We start from the raw sequence: 17,116 nt of genomic DNA, 5'->3' as shown, positions 1-17,116 counted from the left end.
GAGGGGAAAAAAGGAGTCTTAAGGACATAATGTACATAATCAAAAGCTTTTTCTGTGGAGGTTGGATTAGACTTAAGTCTGCTTGGTGCCAGGGGATAAAAATAGGACCAAAAGATGGAAGGTTCTTGAGGTACACTTTGATTGAAAAATAGCAGGAACATGCTGCTCATTAGAACTGTCCACAAAATTAATTAACTGCCTGGGCGAGTGCAAAGTTCCCTTTGAAATTGAGTTTTTTCAAATATTGGTTGGGTGACCACTTAGGGGTGCTGTTAAGAGGTTTCATTGTTCAATTAGGTGTTAAAGCAAGGATCCCTTCCAAACCTTAGAGTTTATGATTAAGTGATTTTTTAGATAGATCACTTACAATGCTTTGAGTAAACTATCAGTTGTTCCCTACATTTAAGCATTATAAAGTTCTGAATTAGTCCAACTGTAAAAGGTGTTTCTTCCACTCCCCCACTCCCTGGCAGAGGTTGGGGGTCCATGGGTATGGAACACTGCATATAATGTCAGATTTTTTTTTCAATGAATTGGTCAGTGTTGCTGACTACTTTTTTCTTTTTTCAAAAAAAAAAAAAGTTGAAGAGAAGAGGGATATGAAGAAGTTTTAGTGATAAAAAAAATATATTAATAAAAATCCATTTTTTTAAAAAAGGAAAAAGTAGTTGTTGAATCTGTATGTTTAGGAGTCACATAAAATCAATTAAATTTATTTATTTTCCACAGAGATTATGATCATTCACCGAAACCTTGAGGTTTCCGCAATAATCCAAGGACTTGTGAAAGGTATTGTGTAATAAAGATCATTTGTAATTGCCTGTGTTAATAAACCATCATTTCCTAACTAGGAAACTACTTGTCACTTTTCCTTTGCAGATAGTGTTGTCAACACTGGTTTGATGATTGATCCAAGAACTAAAGCCCTGGTTATGAATGGGAAACCTGGCCATCTACAGTTTTACTCTCTCCAAAATGACAAACAGCTGTACAATGTGAGTTTATATTCAGTGCACTGTCAACAGAGTATTGCCAAAATAATTTACAGAAGATCCTGGAGGTCAAAGAAACTGTGTGTTTAATAGCAATCAGTAAAAAGTTACATGCTTGTGTTTACTTGAACACAGTAAATACCATCTGTAGCTGATTAGTTCAACCAGTGCTAAAGAGGTCACATTTTCAAATTAGATCTTCTTGTGGGTTATTTAGTTTTGTTTTATTTCATGATCACACAGTGAACCTCAAATTCTGACTGTCTTGCTCCCATTGTTCCTTGGTAATAAGGAGATCAGATGAAATCATGGATGGATCAGCACAAATCCATCAGCTCTACTGAAAAAAAAGCAACACAAAACATAGAACCTAGTTATTTGTTTTCTTCTGCTTGAAAGACAGAGACCTTTTTTTCCACTCTCTTTGTAAATGACCTATTTTTACTTTTTCTTTTTTTTGGGGTGGGGGGCGGTTCCTGTTTCCTCTGTACAACAGTGATGTGATAAGTCTAATGAAATAATTGTATAAAGCAGTGGTATCAAATAAGTGGTTGACACTTCTGGGATAAGATATTTAATTCATTTTAGAAACTGAGTTACAGATCTAATTATTGTTTCAATACGGGACATTGAGACCATTTATGATAAATAAACATCTTGTATCCCTAAAGCCAATTAAGTCATCCCTGAGTTTGCAAAAAGCTACTGATGTTTTAAGGTAGTTTGTTTTCCTTTGTGTTTTTGGAAGTTACATCAAGAGTTTAGTTATTTCAGCTCTTCTGTACTAAAAATTTTCATCTCTATAAAACATAATAAAATTTATTTTCATATAATCTTTTTAAGATACTGAGAAAGTTAAGACTCAGGCAATCTGGGTTCTAGTTCCAGTACTGCCACTAGCCAGGTGATCTTAGACAAGATAATTAACCTCTTTGGACCCTAGTTTCCTCATCTATAAAATGAATCTCCCATCTCTGATATTCTCAGATTCTACATATTACAGGGAATTACAGATTTTGGCAGTTGGAAAGGACCTCAGCTGTCTGTAGTCCAACCCATACTTGAAAAGATTTCCCCAGTGTAACATAACCCACAAGTGGTTGTCCAGAAGCTGCTGGAAGGCCTCCAAGGCTGGGAGGTTGGGGGGCCAAGGGGGCAGGGCGGTGGAGAGCAGCCCACCACCTCTTTAGGCAGCCTATGCAGCTTTGGGACAGAAAAATCCCTATGTCTGTACAAGTTAATAACATTGTTAGGAAGATATCAGTGTTCTTTATCTTCGCTGCAACATAAAAATATTTTGTCATATGTTAATAAATACTTTTTGTGTCTTTTTTTTCCCCAAAACTTTAGTTAGATATTGTACAGCAGGAATATATCAATGATCCTGGTCTTGTTCATATTGAACTAATGAAGGCTGCCTTTAGTTCTCAAGGCAAGTGGCTCGCAACAGTGGAGCAACGGCACGAGAAGGATGCAGAGCTTGAATTACAGATGAAATTGTGGGAGTTTAATGAACAACAGCAAGGGTAATGTGTGACCAGTCAGTCCATAATCTGAAAGGATTAATGAGTTGACTTGTTATTAAGCTCATCACTATGTTTTTCAAGTATCAGGCTTTAAATGAGATTGAAAAGTTTGAAAAAGGCAAATTGAATGTGACAGAAGCTTTCTGAAAGCAGAAACACTGCATTCTATATAAAATTCTTTTTCCTTTTCACGTGAAGACTCTTAAATATTTGGTGAAAACCATTCCAACATGCAAACAGGCCACACAGTGTGTAGCCGTAATAAGCCTCTTGAGAACAGGAACCATACCCACAATTTCTTGTACATAATAGGCATTCCATTAATGATTTAATGAAGATAGTAGTGTATCGCTTGGCCTTTTCCCAAATAGAAGTATATACAAAGAAATAAATTCTGTGTAAAAGATTTTATAGAGGGGCAGCTAGGTGGCGCCATGGATAGAGCGCTGGCCCTGGAGTCAGGAGGACCTGAGTTCAAATCCAGCCTCAGACATTTGACACTAGCTATGTGACCCTGGGCAAGTCACTTTACCCTGATTGCCTCACAGGCCCCCCAAAATAAATATACATATTTTATATAAATGTGCACTTATGACTGACATATGTTGTAAGATTTGTAAAAAGGAGATTTTATTTTCTCTCATTTAGGTTTATTCTTAACACAAGAATCAACATGCCACATGAGGACCATGTAACTGCTCTATGTTTCTCCGATACGGAAAATTCAGAAACTCCTACCTTGGTGACCACCAGTAAAGATGGCCACTTTAAAGTCTGGATATTAACAGATGACTCAGATATATATAGTAAGTTTATTTTTTTAAATGTGTTGTTTTTTTTCACAGTGTTTAAAGTTGAGTATATTATTTGGCTTGACATTTGAATAGTTTTCCAGTGAAACTTTATAATGTTTTCTATAACAGAAATGTTTCTGTTCATCTTTGTTTTATTAAATTAATTCAGCAAATTTTTAAATCAGAACTGTGTAAGCTGTTTAGGAAGTTTTATTCAGTTTATCCATATCATTGTTTAAACAGTACTTTTAAAATAGCATACACTTGAGATGTCTTTGTGGTTTGAAATGTTGACTGTTTTGCTTTGACTCTGTTTTGCTGAATAGAACTTTTGTATATGTCAATGTTAGTCACACTTTCTATTGACTTACAATTTCTAGAATTATATCCATTCCTGACATTTAGCATGTCCAGAAAAAAAAAGAACTTAATATCTTTCCCCAAAAACTCTACACATCTTCTAGATTTCCCTGTATCTAAGGTGCCATCATCCTTCTAGTCACCTGGATTTGCAATCATAGAGTCTTTCTTACCTCATTCTTCCTCATCAAACACAGCCAGTCAGTTGTCAAGTCTTACTGTTTCTACTTCCCACATACCCTCATCTCTCCTTTCAGCTGCCACCCTAGTTCAGGCCCTCATCCCCTCTTACCTAGAATATCACATTGGCCTTCTAGTTGATTGCTCTGCCCCAGCTGTCTTCTCTTGAATCCATTTTCCGTTCAGCTGCTAAGCTCCAATGGCTTTCTCTCCTGTTAACCCCGTGCCCAAACACAAGCTCCTCTCTTTGACACTTAAAAGCTCATCACAACATTACTTCAATTTAGCTTTCCAACTACCCCCTTCACACAGTCTGTGATCCAGCCAGACAGCTCTTCTTTTGGTTCCTAACACACAGTCTTTCATCTCTCATCTTTATTTCTGTTCCTTGGCTGTCCCTGTACTTGAAATTCCTGGTTTCCTCTAAAGCTCAGTTCACACTCCACTTTGTTTATAAAGCTTTTCCTCGGGGCAGCTAAGTGGTGCAGTGGATAGAGCACCGGCCCTGGATTCAGGAGGACCCGAGTTCAAATCCAGCCTCAGACACACAACACTTATTAGCTGTGTGACCTTGGGCAAGTCACTTAACCCCATTGCCTAGCCACCCCCCCAAAAAAATGAAGCCTTTCCTCATCTCCTCATGAATCCCCCCTCCTCCCAAAAAAATTTCATTTGCTTTTTATATATTTCATAAATAGTTTTATGTTGTCTACTGTAAATTCTTTATCACAGTGACTAGTTCAATTTTGTATTTGTTTGCCCAGCACCTCGTACAGTAAGTAGCATGTAGAAGGCACCTAATATATGCTTATTGATTGAGATTTTTGAGCATTGTTTTCTTCTGTTGGTTGTTTTCATAGAGTTCAGATTGTTTTAGGTAAGCATAGTCTTTTAAGTCTTAATGCTTTTGTTTTAGTCTGCTTTACATTTTTAGAAACAGTATCTTTTGGAGTTTTGTCTGGACTCTGGAGTTTGTTTTCCATTTCAGTTCATTTCCACCAGAGGGAGCACAAGGGCAAAATAAAAGACTAAATACAATTTAACAATTCAGATCAGTCCATTTTGCTTATAAGCAGGATAAGTCAGTAATGGAGGAAAGTATTCAGCATTGTTAAGGCTATGTTAGGAAAAGGAATACTCTCCCTTCTCCCCTCTCCCTTCTCCTTCCCTTCACGCCCTTGCCTGTGTGGAAACTAGTAACTAATGGATTTATCCCCAGTTGAACCAACTCAAGTTTTTTCAGGGTATATTTCCATTTTTAAAGACAGTAACAGTTGTTAGCATAAATGAGAATGAAGTAGAAGGCATCTGTTTCAAACCTCCTTTTCTCCTCAGGTCCTCAGCTGTAGTCTCTAACCTAGCTCCTCCTGTACTGAGAATCCAGAAACTAATTTGTTGCCAAGAAAGTTGATGCTAAGAAGAGAGGATAAGATGTTTGTTCACATGGGGTAAGGGGCACAATGCTCCACTAGTATTCTTGTGATGCCAGGGGAAACTGAGGAAGGACTCTGGTACATTGAATTGACTTCTGTGGAAAACTTAGGGCATGATCAGTAATCACACAGGATTGATGGGCCTCCATACACTGTATCTGCATCTTTGGAGGGAACATTGAGATCATGTAATCCATTTAAAAATTCTTTTTTCAACATTTTCTCTTCTTCATCGGTATTTATTACACATATTGAGTATGGTAAATTATATTCACATTATGTAACGTAATCTTTTATATTATATTAATACTTCTGTTTTGTGAATATGCAGGTTTGTTATTATGATGTATGGTGCTGTTTTGCCAATTAGAATTTCATTCACTGTTTTCACAGAACAAGCTGTGGGCTGGACCTGTGATTTTGTAGGCAGTTACCACAATTACCAAGCAACAAATTGCTGTTTCTCTGAAGATGAGTCTTTGCTTGCAGTTAGTTTCGAGGAAATAATAACAATATGGGATTCAGCTACTTGGGAGCTTAAATGTACATTTTGTCAACGTCCTGGGAAAATAAAGTAAGTAATCTTTAATGTTAGCTGTGGTTGTATTTATTGACATTCTAAAATTTGGAAATAAATCTTTGTCCAGAGAAATTTGTTACTGTGTTTACTCCAAAGATAATATATAGCAGAACTTGGAACTCAGAAGTTCTGTTCCTACCTGCAAGAGCTCTGTGTTAGGTTTTAGTGTGAGAGATGTTCTTTTTCTAGCTAAATAAACATTCAGTGATAAGTTCATCTCGTTCTTGTATTTGTCAGATGATTTGGGCAATCTCTATAGAAATATATGATCAAATGTGAGATATAAAATTGATTCTTTTCCCCCCCAGAAGTCACCTACTTCAATTTTAAGAAATAAAATGGATTACCTGAATATATCTTGCTATCATATCCCATGACCCATTTTCCACTTGAATAGTTGTAAACAATGGAGTTTTCATGTGTCCCTTCAAAATTATAGTTCACGTAAATCTAGCTAGTCCAGGGACTATAAAATATGAGAAGCAAGAGTGCATATTTCCTGTATTTTTTTGGTTTTGTTTTTCTCCAGGAACCTTTGCTTTGGGAGACAAACTTGTTGCAGATACCTTCTGGGTACAACTGAAAAGAGTTTCCTGTGCTGTTGGAACCTGCTCACTTGTGCATGTAAGATCTTTTTCTAATTCATTATGACTTCCAAAGAAAATGCTCACAACATACAGGAAATTGCTAGTGAACTCTGGAAATTATAAAAACCATCCAGATTCTCTTTTAATTCTCTAGGGGCCACTCAGTTTTTGTTGTTTTCCTAGCCAACTAGATTCCCCAGCTTTTGAAGTATTGCACCTTTATAGGTGTCAGAATATTTGTTAAGGGGACATCTAGGTGGTTCAGTGGATAGAATGCCGGGCCTAGAGTCAGAAAGTCATCTCCTTGAGTTTAAATCTGGCCTCAGACATTTACTAGCTATGTAACCCTGGTGAAGTCCTTTAGCCCTTTTTGCCTCAGTTTCTTTATCTGTAAAATGAGAAGGAAATGACAAACCTCTCTGATATCTTTGCCAAGAAAACTCCAAATAGGGTCATGAAGAGTGGACCACAACTGAAGTGACTGAACAACAATTTGTTAAGGACAAAGTTAAGAAACAAACTCACATTCTCTAACTCCATAGTATTCTTTATACCGCATCTTGCTCTCTCCAATAGAAAAATATGTGAGACAGTTGCCACTGATATACTTTGGTTCAATGAAATTTGTTTGTCACCAGGGGCAGTTTGATGAGGTGGGAATAGGTTATAGAGGGTGTTCTGTAGCTCTGCCCTGTTTTTTTGGCTTTCTAGCATAATATTCCAAAGAATATTTAAGTCTATATACATACTTGAGATAGAAGTGTTAAATATTAATTCTTTTTATGTTGTCTTCTCTCCCTCGTTTGAAGTCACTGTAAGTTTGGGAAACTTATTCGTCTGAACTTTGGACAAAAAATTGTCCATTTTTTTATCGTTTGGTAAGACTAAGAATTAAGTAGTTTCTTTCTGACTGATTATTCTTACAGTGGAATGGAGTGTACAACTCAATGTTAGAGTTTTGGAGCCTGATCCCAATTCAGATAATATTGCTGCAGTGTCTTGGTCCTCAGGAGGTTCAGATTGTAAGTACAAGGCCTTCCTTCACTAGCAAATGGTGATCAAAGTAGATAGAGATAATACTTGATTATTTTTTTAACCTGTGAGATAATTGAGTTAGATTTAACTTCAAAACAAATCTTCATTTGCCTGAGACAGACCACTTCCCTTTCCTGATTTCTGGTCCCCAGGCACATTTTAAGGCTCTGCATTCATACTTGGTTCTGAGAAAATTATATGTTTTCCTGAAAATAATTAAGGACTAGGACATATACTTTATGGAGCAGTTCATAAGTTTGGAATACCTTGCAATTCTTTGATGAAAAAATATATGTACTTACCTAAAACTAACTTTACCTTTCAGAGTGTTAACATGTTTCCTTTTCTCCCCCTCAGTATTTGTATTTAAACCTAGTGAGCCAAGGCCATTGTGTATTCAAAAGAGTATCTGTAGAGAAAAAGTCCAGTGTGCTGTGTTTGTTCCAAGAGATGTCCCTGAATCATTTATCTCAGAAGATTACCAGTGGCTAAACAAGTCCCAGTTTTACTTCTTAAATGAATCACAGGTAACTAGCACTTAGAGATTTTTTTTAAAGTGAAAAAAAAAACAACCTTCATTTTTAATTGGTAACTAAATAGTGGAAGGCTTGCACTGATTAGGATGTATCTCCTTGCACCCATTAGCTGTCCTCTCTCATAGCGACTTATTTCATTAAAGTTTTCAGTTTCCAAAAGGAGTTTTATTTTCTGAATTGTCCTGTGTTATAAATTAACAATTATAATAATAACTCATTTGTATAGTGCTTTCCTTAATAGGAGGCTTAGTGTGGCATGCTGACTGGGGGGCCAACCTTGAAGCCAAGGAGATTTGAGTTAAAATCCCACTTCTGATACATACTGTGTGACCCTAGACAAGTCACTTAACCGCTCCATGTTCTGAATAGTTCTCTAGTACTATATGTGGAAGAAATTTATGCATAGTATCAAAATCCAGGCAACCCACATGCCAAGGTGTGGACACTTTATTAAATGTCATAGTAATTCTACACATTGCAAGCAAAGGACATTGACATTGACATAAAGTCTGTAAAAAATTTCAGGGGTCCTTGATTTCATCAGTGTAAGTACTTCCTACCCAAAGAGCAGCACCTCAGGGCTGTAGTAAATAGTCTTTGTGTATTTCTATAGTGAAAAAAAAATTGATCACTTTTGGCCAGTTGAGTGATGCGTCTCTCCAGACTTGTCCCAGCTGATCCTCGGGTCAAAGGCACAGACTTGCCCTCTCCCTTGTTGGCCTTGCCAGAGCTGAAGTTCCATCACAGACACAGCCTTCACCAGCCCAGGTTTAACTAAGCTTTGTGCTGCCACGAGGTGTCAGAATAAGGCTTGGGTGGACAATGCTATAAACCAATAAAACAACATTGGTTAAACCATAATTACCTAAGTATTGTCCTTCAGTTTGGTTTTACTAAATTTTATATGGAGTCTTCCAAGAGACATTCTAACATTCTTGAAAATAATGGTTGAATATGTTTAAAGTCTTGCATTATTTTATTTTCTTGATTCAGATTTATGATTTTGGTGTGGGTAACTGTCAGGGTAGAAAGCAAATCATCTTCTAGTCTTAGAGAGCTGCCTGGGGCATTAACTGTGGATCCTTATCTAGGACCACACAGCTAGGATGTATCAGAGGCAGGCCTTGTACCCAAGTCTGCCTGACTCCAGCAGACCACCGGCCATTTGCTACTATTATCTTTCTATGAAGAAATCTATATCACAAAAGATGATAGCTTTGTCTGACATTTCTCAACCTTTTGTTGCTGTTTTTTCTCTTTTTAGGATTTAATGACATTCAGTACAAAATCCCCAGAAGAGAAACTTACTCCATCAAGCAAACAGGTATGTTAGATCCACCCTGGTGCTGAGATTCTGAAGGCGACCCTACAAAATAAGGGGCTCTTATATCTCAACAATGAGCTGACCCTTTGCACAGAGCTAAAAATAATGAAATATTGTGCATAGCCAATTTCTGAATTTAAAGCTGCATTCCTTTTCTTCATAAATGAATGTAGGCTTTTATTTTTTTCTTTCCTTCACCTTTCCTAGCATAGAATCATAAAATCCTAATTCTTAAGCTAAGTCATCTAATTCAACCCTTGGAGAAGTTATTTACCCAGAGTCACACAAGTAGTAAGTAACTGAGCCAGGGATTGGAACCCAGGCCCTCTTGACCCCAAACCCAGCACCTTACTCTGTTCTGTGAGTCTCATTCCAAAAATTATTCATAGTGTCGAAACTGGAAAGGATTGAAAAGAGTTCATCCAGTCCAAGCACTTCTTTTAAGAGAGGGAAACTAAAGGCCAGAGAGGCTAATTAACTCACCTGTGCTTGCATAGCTAGCAAAAGTTAGAGAAAGACCTGGATTTAGATCCCAGGTAAGTAAGTCCAGCCCTGTATCTAGTATGCCATATTGAATTAAGGAAGGAGTAAAAGCAGTGACTTGCTTGAGCTCTCCCCCATACCCCTTCAAATACCTTTTAAAAATTAAAAATGGCTCCAAGCACATTGCATTAAGGAATATTTAAAGACTTTTAAAAAATATGTGTTGCCCATGTCCTTCTATTTTATTTTTGTCTTTTTTGCAATAATATCACAGTCATTTTAGAAGGGAAAAATCTGCTCCTGATCTCTCTAGATTGAACCCTCCCTTATGACAAAGGAAAGTAATTAAATATATCCAATACAGTGACCACCTCTGAGACTATATACAAAGGAATGTTGAAAGGCTAAAGAATACATGTACCTGCTAATATTTAGTATATTTGTTATTTTAAATTTATGCTATAGCCAGTGATGTTGTAAAAATTAAAAATATACTTTGCCTGGATTCATAATTATATGATATGGGCACTCCTACCATAGGTGCAAATCTGATGAGGAGGAAGATGACAATAATAATAAGTAACATCGTTAGTGTGCTTTAATTAGTTCAGAGTACTTTATACTCCGTATCCCATTTGATCCTCATGACCATCCTATTAAGAAAATACTAGAGCTACCATCCCCATTTTATAGATGAGACTATCTTTCTACTTGTATTTATATTTCCAGTGCTCAGCACAGTGCCCGGCACATAGTAAATACTTATTCAGTGCCTGTTGAGAATGAATGAATGAGTGAGTAAATGAGGAAGTTGAGAATCAGGAAGAGCAGATAAGTCACTTGCCTATAATCAATCACAGTAAATTCAAAGACAAGAAAATTCCAGCACTGTTTCTACTTCTGTCATGCTACCACAATCTTTTCATGATTGTGTCTGTGATTTTTATCTGTGTCCTTCTACAAATCTTCAGGAGAGATCTACTCCCCATGCACTGGAAATTTTCCTTGAGGTTTTTTTTTTTTAATATGTTCTGAGCCCTATTGCACACTTGGACTTATCTATTCTTCGTTTTTGCCCTGTGACAACTCCACTTCTACAGTCATTCCTGCATTTTTCACATAAGCTTTGACCCCATTATATTTCTGTTGCCTTTGTGATGACCTTCAGTTTTGATTCTAGGATTCATACCCTTGGATTCCTTGGATTTTGGTGCTGTGATTTAAAGATATTCACATAGGATTGTTAAAAAAAATTTATCAGGAGGATGCTGAGCTCAGGTGGAAGTGATTGAAAGGGTAGAGAATGGTGGGGATTTGCCCCAGGGCCCAAATCCAGTTGCAGCTGATATTTGTAGGCTGACTGCTAATCAGATTTGAAGGGTGATAGTACCTGTTGTTAACTATATATACAAGCACCTAAGACCAGGCCAACAGCAAATAAGCCTCCAATTAGCACCATGCCAAGACAACTAGCTCAGGGTCAACCAAAAGTCCACTTCTCATCCTGGACCCTGGTGGATTAAGCTCTACTTGTATTCCAGGTCTTGGTTTTGCCATTGTTTTCTCCTATTCTCAGGGCATACTTGCTAATTAGCAAGACGTGACCAAGAGCCACAGCAACTAAGAAGAAGTTCAAATTCTGCTTAGATTTGATTTGACATCTATTTTATATATATGTGTCACAGGAGTTAGAGAAAGGAAGGGCCTTTCTACTATTCAGATATGGCTTGAGGCAGATACCCTTAGGTTCTTTTTTTTTTTAGTCCAGTAGCCACCTATAAAATAGTAAATTTCATACTCTGTATTTTAGATTAAGCAAATAAATAACCTGCTGTCTTTAGTCTCAAGCTGATGACCCCATTGTACAGTATGAGGTTATAGTAGAATAATCCCAGTAACTTTCTAGGAGATTCTTTTGCAACCCTTACAATAGCCTTCTCTCCACCACTCTCTTTCATTTCTTACAGCTAATAGCAGAAGAAAGCCTTCCAACAACCCCCTTCTATTTCCTAATGGGAAAGCATAGAAGGCAGCAAGAAACCAATCCAAATGAAATGATGGCGAATGAGCTCGTCTATCACCCTTCAGCAGAAGATATACCAGCAATCAGTGAGGTAATACCAATAAAAATGTCAGACTGCATACAGTGAAGGTGATGGTTTTTTGACCACTTTACTTTTCTAAATAACTTATTACTCTGCTCAATATTTAAGAACCTGAAGAGAAATCTGTCTTCATTTTGGTCAAGTGAAGCCTCCTCGAAGTGAGGGCAGAGGAGGGGAGGTAGAGACATTGCAGGGGAGAATTAGTTTCTTAATATTCAGAGAATGTTGGGGCTGGAAGAAGGTGGGAGGGGCAACATTAAAGATATCTATTTCAACCCCTGTCCCCGTTTTACAAATAAGGAGAATGAATCCTAGAGGAAGGAAGGTGACTTACCCAAGGTCAGAGAGCTGCAAAGAGGCGGAACTTGTCTTTCTGATTCAGAAGTCTAGTGCTGTATGCAGTGTACTATGCTGCCTTAGTTCCTTTAAGATAATGCTAATTAAGTAATTACATAGCTTGCAGATTTAAAGCAGAAAAGATCAGGACAAGTTGTGTGTTGCTTTGAGACATATAGAAAAAATAATTGTATATTTATTTGGTTTTACTTCTCTCCATACCATTCATTCTAGTATTTATTGCTATACTTTCTTTAATGTAACTAGGTAGGGTACATAGAAGGTGAAGGTAATAGCACTTAGTAAAATGAGGAATTGAAAAGTTCTGAGTAAAACAAAAGCAAAACTTAAATTAAAAAATTTTTTTCTTTTTTTTTTTTTTTAAATTTAGCTGCTTCAAACTCCTGCCCATGTACTACCATCTGCCTCTTTTCTGTGTTCCATGTTTGTTAATTCATTGTTGATATCCAAAGGTACTAAGAGGTAAGTAAGAAGCCTTGAAATAAATCACTTACTAGTTCGTGGTTTTGTATAATCGTACATGATAATGGCTGTTATAACTGTTTGGATGCTTTCTTCTTCATAAGGTTATTTGGCCAGTATGTTTTTGTTATGCTAAAAATTAAAGCAGTTTAGAAATTAACATATTAAACTGTAAACTAATGTGGTGAATGCAAGTTATAGGAAAAACCATTATTTCCTGTGTACCTTAAATAGAATTCATTGTGATTTAAAATATTTTGTAGAAATTCATGAAGCAAAACCCAATTTATAAAACGTAATTGCTAAGAAATCTTTTTGGTAATATGTTGCTGTATAAGTAAGATGAGTGTTATAAAAGTCACTGTATAGTAATAATTTTGTATCTCTGAATAATTTTGTTTTGTTGTAGTGCTGAGGAAATTCCGGATGATATAGAAATGGAAAATGAAAAAGCAACTGATGACTCAGATGAAGAAAATGATTTATCTGAAAAGATCCAGAATGCAACAAATGACACAGTTACAGGGGATGAAATAATACCTCAGCTTTCTAAAACTCAAGAAAAAGAATTACGGAAACTTAGAAAAGTGGACTATAGCTGGATGTGTTCTCTTTAACAACAGAATAAGAGACTTTGCACTTTATTTTTTTATCGTACTGCTGTGTCTGTCTTAACGTTATTCCTTTTCTAAAATAAATACTAAATTTTGGCAGCCTGTATTTTTTAAGAGATAGACATTTTCAAAAAAGTTACAGTAGCATCTTGTGTTTTTATAATACATTACCCTTTTTCAAGTGATCTTGTGTATGTCATGCCTTTTAATACTTACAACTCTTTAAGGTAGTCAGGGCAGATATTTTCAAATCAACAAGAAGGAAAGATATTAATGATTAGCAAAAAGCAAAAATGGTTTCAGTTCTCCCCCCCACACACACACACCCCTCCCAAACAAAGGAGATGGATAAAAAGCAATTAAAAGAACGTGTACAAGCAATACCTTACAGCAAAGCTATCAAACACACCACCTATGAGCAACGCTTCTGATTGCAACCCAAACTAGATTAAAATGTAATCGAGAAATATTATCAAAATAATAAAAATATAATAAAACAATAACTATTACATTTTAAAATTAAGAATCTGCAGCCTGCAGGGATTCTTACATGTAGATTAGTGGTTCCTGTTTCTATTTGAGTTTGGAACCATTACCCTACAGCATACAAACATTAAGTTCACTTCACCTCAATCACTTTGCCAGGCACTGGAATTGCAAAGACAAAAATGAGACAGTCTGTGCCGTCAAGGAGCTTACATCTTACATCTTATTGAACAATACAGAAGATAAAGGCTTCTGGTTTAGTTCATTGACTATAAAAGAGCATTTGACTTGGTAGATCAAAATGTAGCCTTGAAGACTCTTCTAACGATTCCAGATATCTGAGAATCATGAAACACCCATATTTTGATGAGAATTTTACTAATACAGTTTTACCAATAGAGAGTGATGTTCAAGAAGCTTTGCATGAAGTCAAGAAGATGTATGACCCAAAAGGAGTTGGGACCACTTGTGAAGCACAAAAGTGAGTGTTAACATGAAGAGCTGAAGTGTGCCTGCTAAATGTTAAAGACCCAAAAGGAGACCTCCAGCAAATGAATAAAGTATTTGCTAAGTGTATACTGTGTGTTGAACCTGGGAATATGAATTGAAAAGAGAAACAGTCTCTGCTCTCAAAGAGCTCACTTTGTGATGGAGAAGGCAGCAAATGAAAGATTTCAGCTGTAAGCCAGATGGAGAAGTCCTGTGGATCTTAGGGTAGAGTGGCAGTGCAGCTGATAAAAGCAGTTTCTGATGTTAGACCATTTGACAATGCCAGGGACTTTAATGAAAGAACTTTCTGTTATGGGAATCAGTAGATATGGCCAAAGCATCTGAAGGGACCATTGCTAGGCGGTATTGCCACAGGGGCTGCTTCCAAGCGTGATGGCTGTTTCCACCAAACTGAAAGCGTTATTCTTCCAAAAGCTCTTGGGTTCAGGGCCCAAGCGGAGATGATGGTCAAAGTGATGGTGCTGGTGAGTCAACTTACCTGGCATGTACTGCCTCCTATCTATTTTAGGGTGCCCAGTGCTTCAGCTAGGCCAGCACATCTGCCCTGTGAGTGGCAGTTGGTTGGCGCTTGGTGGAAATGGATGGTCTTCAGACAGTGTTTGTGATGACTGGATTAGAAGCAAGATTGATGGTCTGAGGTCTGAGGAATCCTTTGGGTAGATCCAGAAGGAAGACATGGGCAAGAATTATACAGGATAAGGTTCAAATGGATTACAGTCTATACTACTGGAGGTAGTACAGACATCAGTGTTAATAGATTCATTAAAGTATTACTCTTCAATAGTTAATCGCAGTTGCTATGTAGGAAAATAAATATAAACTTCCTACATACTCATAGATACTGACTCGAATGTCAACTCTCCTGATTCTCTTCTCTGATTGTTTTTTTGTCCCCTTTGCCTGATTATCATCCATCTCTTGCCCCCTAAGAACTATCCTAGGGCCTCTTCAACTTTCTCCCTCGATGATACTTCGGTTTAATTAGCATTTAAATGCAGATGACTCCTTTATATGTATATCTCATCCTACTCCATTCTACCAACTTTACTGGCATCTCAAAATCAGAAATTCAAAATGACTCATCTTTATCCCAATCTTTCCTGCTTCCAAACTTGACTATTTCTGGGGAAGGCGCTACTTCTGCAGTCATCAGGTTTGTGACCTCAGTCTTCCTTTATTTTTCACTCTCCCTCACCCTTCATATCCAATCACTTCCCAAGTCCTATTTAATTATACTTCCATAATTTCTCATGTGTGTTTCCTCTCCACTCACATAGCTATCATCCCAGTTCAGGCCCTCCATCTCTTGCCTGAATTATTATAATAGCCTCCTAATGGGTTTCCCTGCATTCAATCTCTGCCCTCTCCAATCCATCATCCAAATGCTATGAAAATAGCCTTTCCCAACCTGACCATATTATTCCCTACATCAACTGTCTGTTGTCTGGAATAAAACACTAACTCTTCAGTCTGGCATTTGAGGTTTTTCATGTGCTAGATCCAGGCCACCTTTCCAGCCTTTTTTCTAACTGCATTCCTCCACCCACTCTACATTCCAGTAAAACTGGACAACTACCTGTTCCCTAAACTTGACACTCCATCTCTCATCTCTGCACATTTATAGATCCTATGCACCAGGCCTTCTTCCTCATCTCCAGCTTTCAGAATCCTTCATGGCTCGGCTCCAGGGTCACCTTGATGAGCTTTCCCTGATCTCCCCAGTTCCTAGCGGTCTCTCTTGTCTTAGATAACTGTCTGTGCATGCTGTATCTCTCCCTCCTCTTTAAGAGCAAAATGCTCTTAAAAATGCTCTTTAAGCAGAGCATGGCAGCTAGCTTAATGCTGTGCTTAATAAAAGCTAACCACTTGAATAGATGCTTAATGTTTGTTGAATCAGACATACAGATGATGTGGTGGAACAACTGTTGGGAGTTTGGATTTGGGGTTTTATTTTGGGGGGAGGATAGTTTGGAAAAACTAAAAGCCATGACCTCAGTGAAGCTCATTATATTTATTGCGAAAGGAACACAAAATGTTTCTATCTCCTATTACACAGGGTGGCTGAGAGATAAGCACTTTAAAACTCTCAAGTTTATATACATGTGAGCCATGAGATCATAGGATCATAAATTTAGAACTGAGAAGGGACCTTAGAAGTCAAATCAGATCCAACCCTTCACATTATAAAGAGGAAACTGAATCCAGGGAGTTTACATGACTTGCCCAGGTCACATAACTAGTGCCTGAGGCCAGATTCAAATTCAGATCTTCCTGACTCCAAGTCCAAAGTCCGTTCGATTACCTTCTTTCTTATATGGAGGATGTGTGTGTATGTGTGTGCGTGTGTGTGTGTATCAGTATACAATGGTGACTTCTTTATATGTATATCCCACATACATATAAAGACACGTATCTCCTATGTATTCTATGTGTGTATCCATACACATATACGTGTGTATATGATCATGTGTATGTATGCGTATGCATACACACCTACACATTAACAGTCTCATCCTTTACTATTTGGCTATGCCCTCCCTTAAATCTTCCACAGAAGCTTCCCAACATATTGGGGATCTTCCTCTCATTTTACATTGGGCAGACACCAGTGAAACATATAGACTACTTGTACCTCACTCCCTACATGACTGCCCCATCATTTTTTCTGGTTGTAAGACATCTCTCAGAAATCCTGCCTACTATCTAAACTGCTCTTCTCCAATTTCCCAAGTCCCTTTTGTTTTCCTAGCTA

General features: G+C 37.4%; 1 protein-coding gene across 1 annotated transcript in view; it reads left to right on the top strand.

Moving 5' to 3' along the window:
- WDR75 (WD repeat domain 75) overlaps nucleotides 1-13,467 on the top strand; it is a 32,252-nt gene extending 18,785 nt beyond the window's left edge. Inside the window, exons 10-21 of the mRNA XM_027866183.1 lie at nucleotides 730-789; nucleotides 880-995; nucleotides 2,343-2,518; nucleotides 3,167-3,324; nucleotides 5,679-5,859; nucleotides 6,395-6,489; nucleotides 7,379-7,474; nucleotides 7,845-8,014; nucleotides 9,288-9,347; nucleotides 11,798-11,944; nucleotides 12,663-12,754; nucleotides 13,164-13,467. Of these exons, the coding sequence (XP_027721984.1) occupies nucleotides 730-789; nucleotides 880-995; nucleotides 2,343-2,518; nucleotides 3,167-3,324; nucleotides 5,679-5,859; nucleotides 6,395-6,489; nucleotides 7,379-7,474; nucleotides 7,845-8,014; nucleotides 9,288-9,347; nucleotides 11,798-11,944; nucleotides 12,663-12,754; nucleotides 13,164-13,371 (1,559 nt within the window). The 3' untranslated portion in view covers nucleotides 13,372-13,467. The remainder of the gene's footprint in view (nucleotides 1-729; nucleotides 790-879; nucleotides 996-2,342; nucleotides 2,519-3,166; nucleotides 3,325-5,678; nucleotides 5,860-6,394; nucleotides 6,490-7,378; nucleotides 7,475-7,844; nucleotides 8,015-9,287; nucleotides 9,348-11,797; nucleotides 11,945-12,662; nucleotides 12,755-13,163) is intronic.
- Nucleotides 13,468-17,116: the final 3,649 nt, after the last annotated feature.

The sequence above is a fragment of the Vombatus ursinus genome, unplaced genomic scaffold, assembly GCF_900497805.2.
Source record: "Vombatus ursinus unplaced genomic scaffold, bare-nosed wombat genome assembly UNPS02014779.1, whole genome shotgun sequence".
Taxonomy (NCBI): Eukaryota; Metazoa; Chordata; class Mammalia; order Diprotodontia; family Vombatidae; genus Vombatus; species Vombatus ursinus.
The sequence above is the reverse complement of the archived record's forward strand: the minus strand, read 5'-3'. Positions and strand labels throughout refer to the sequence as shown.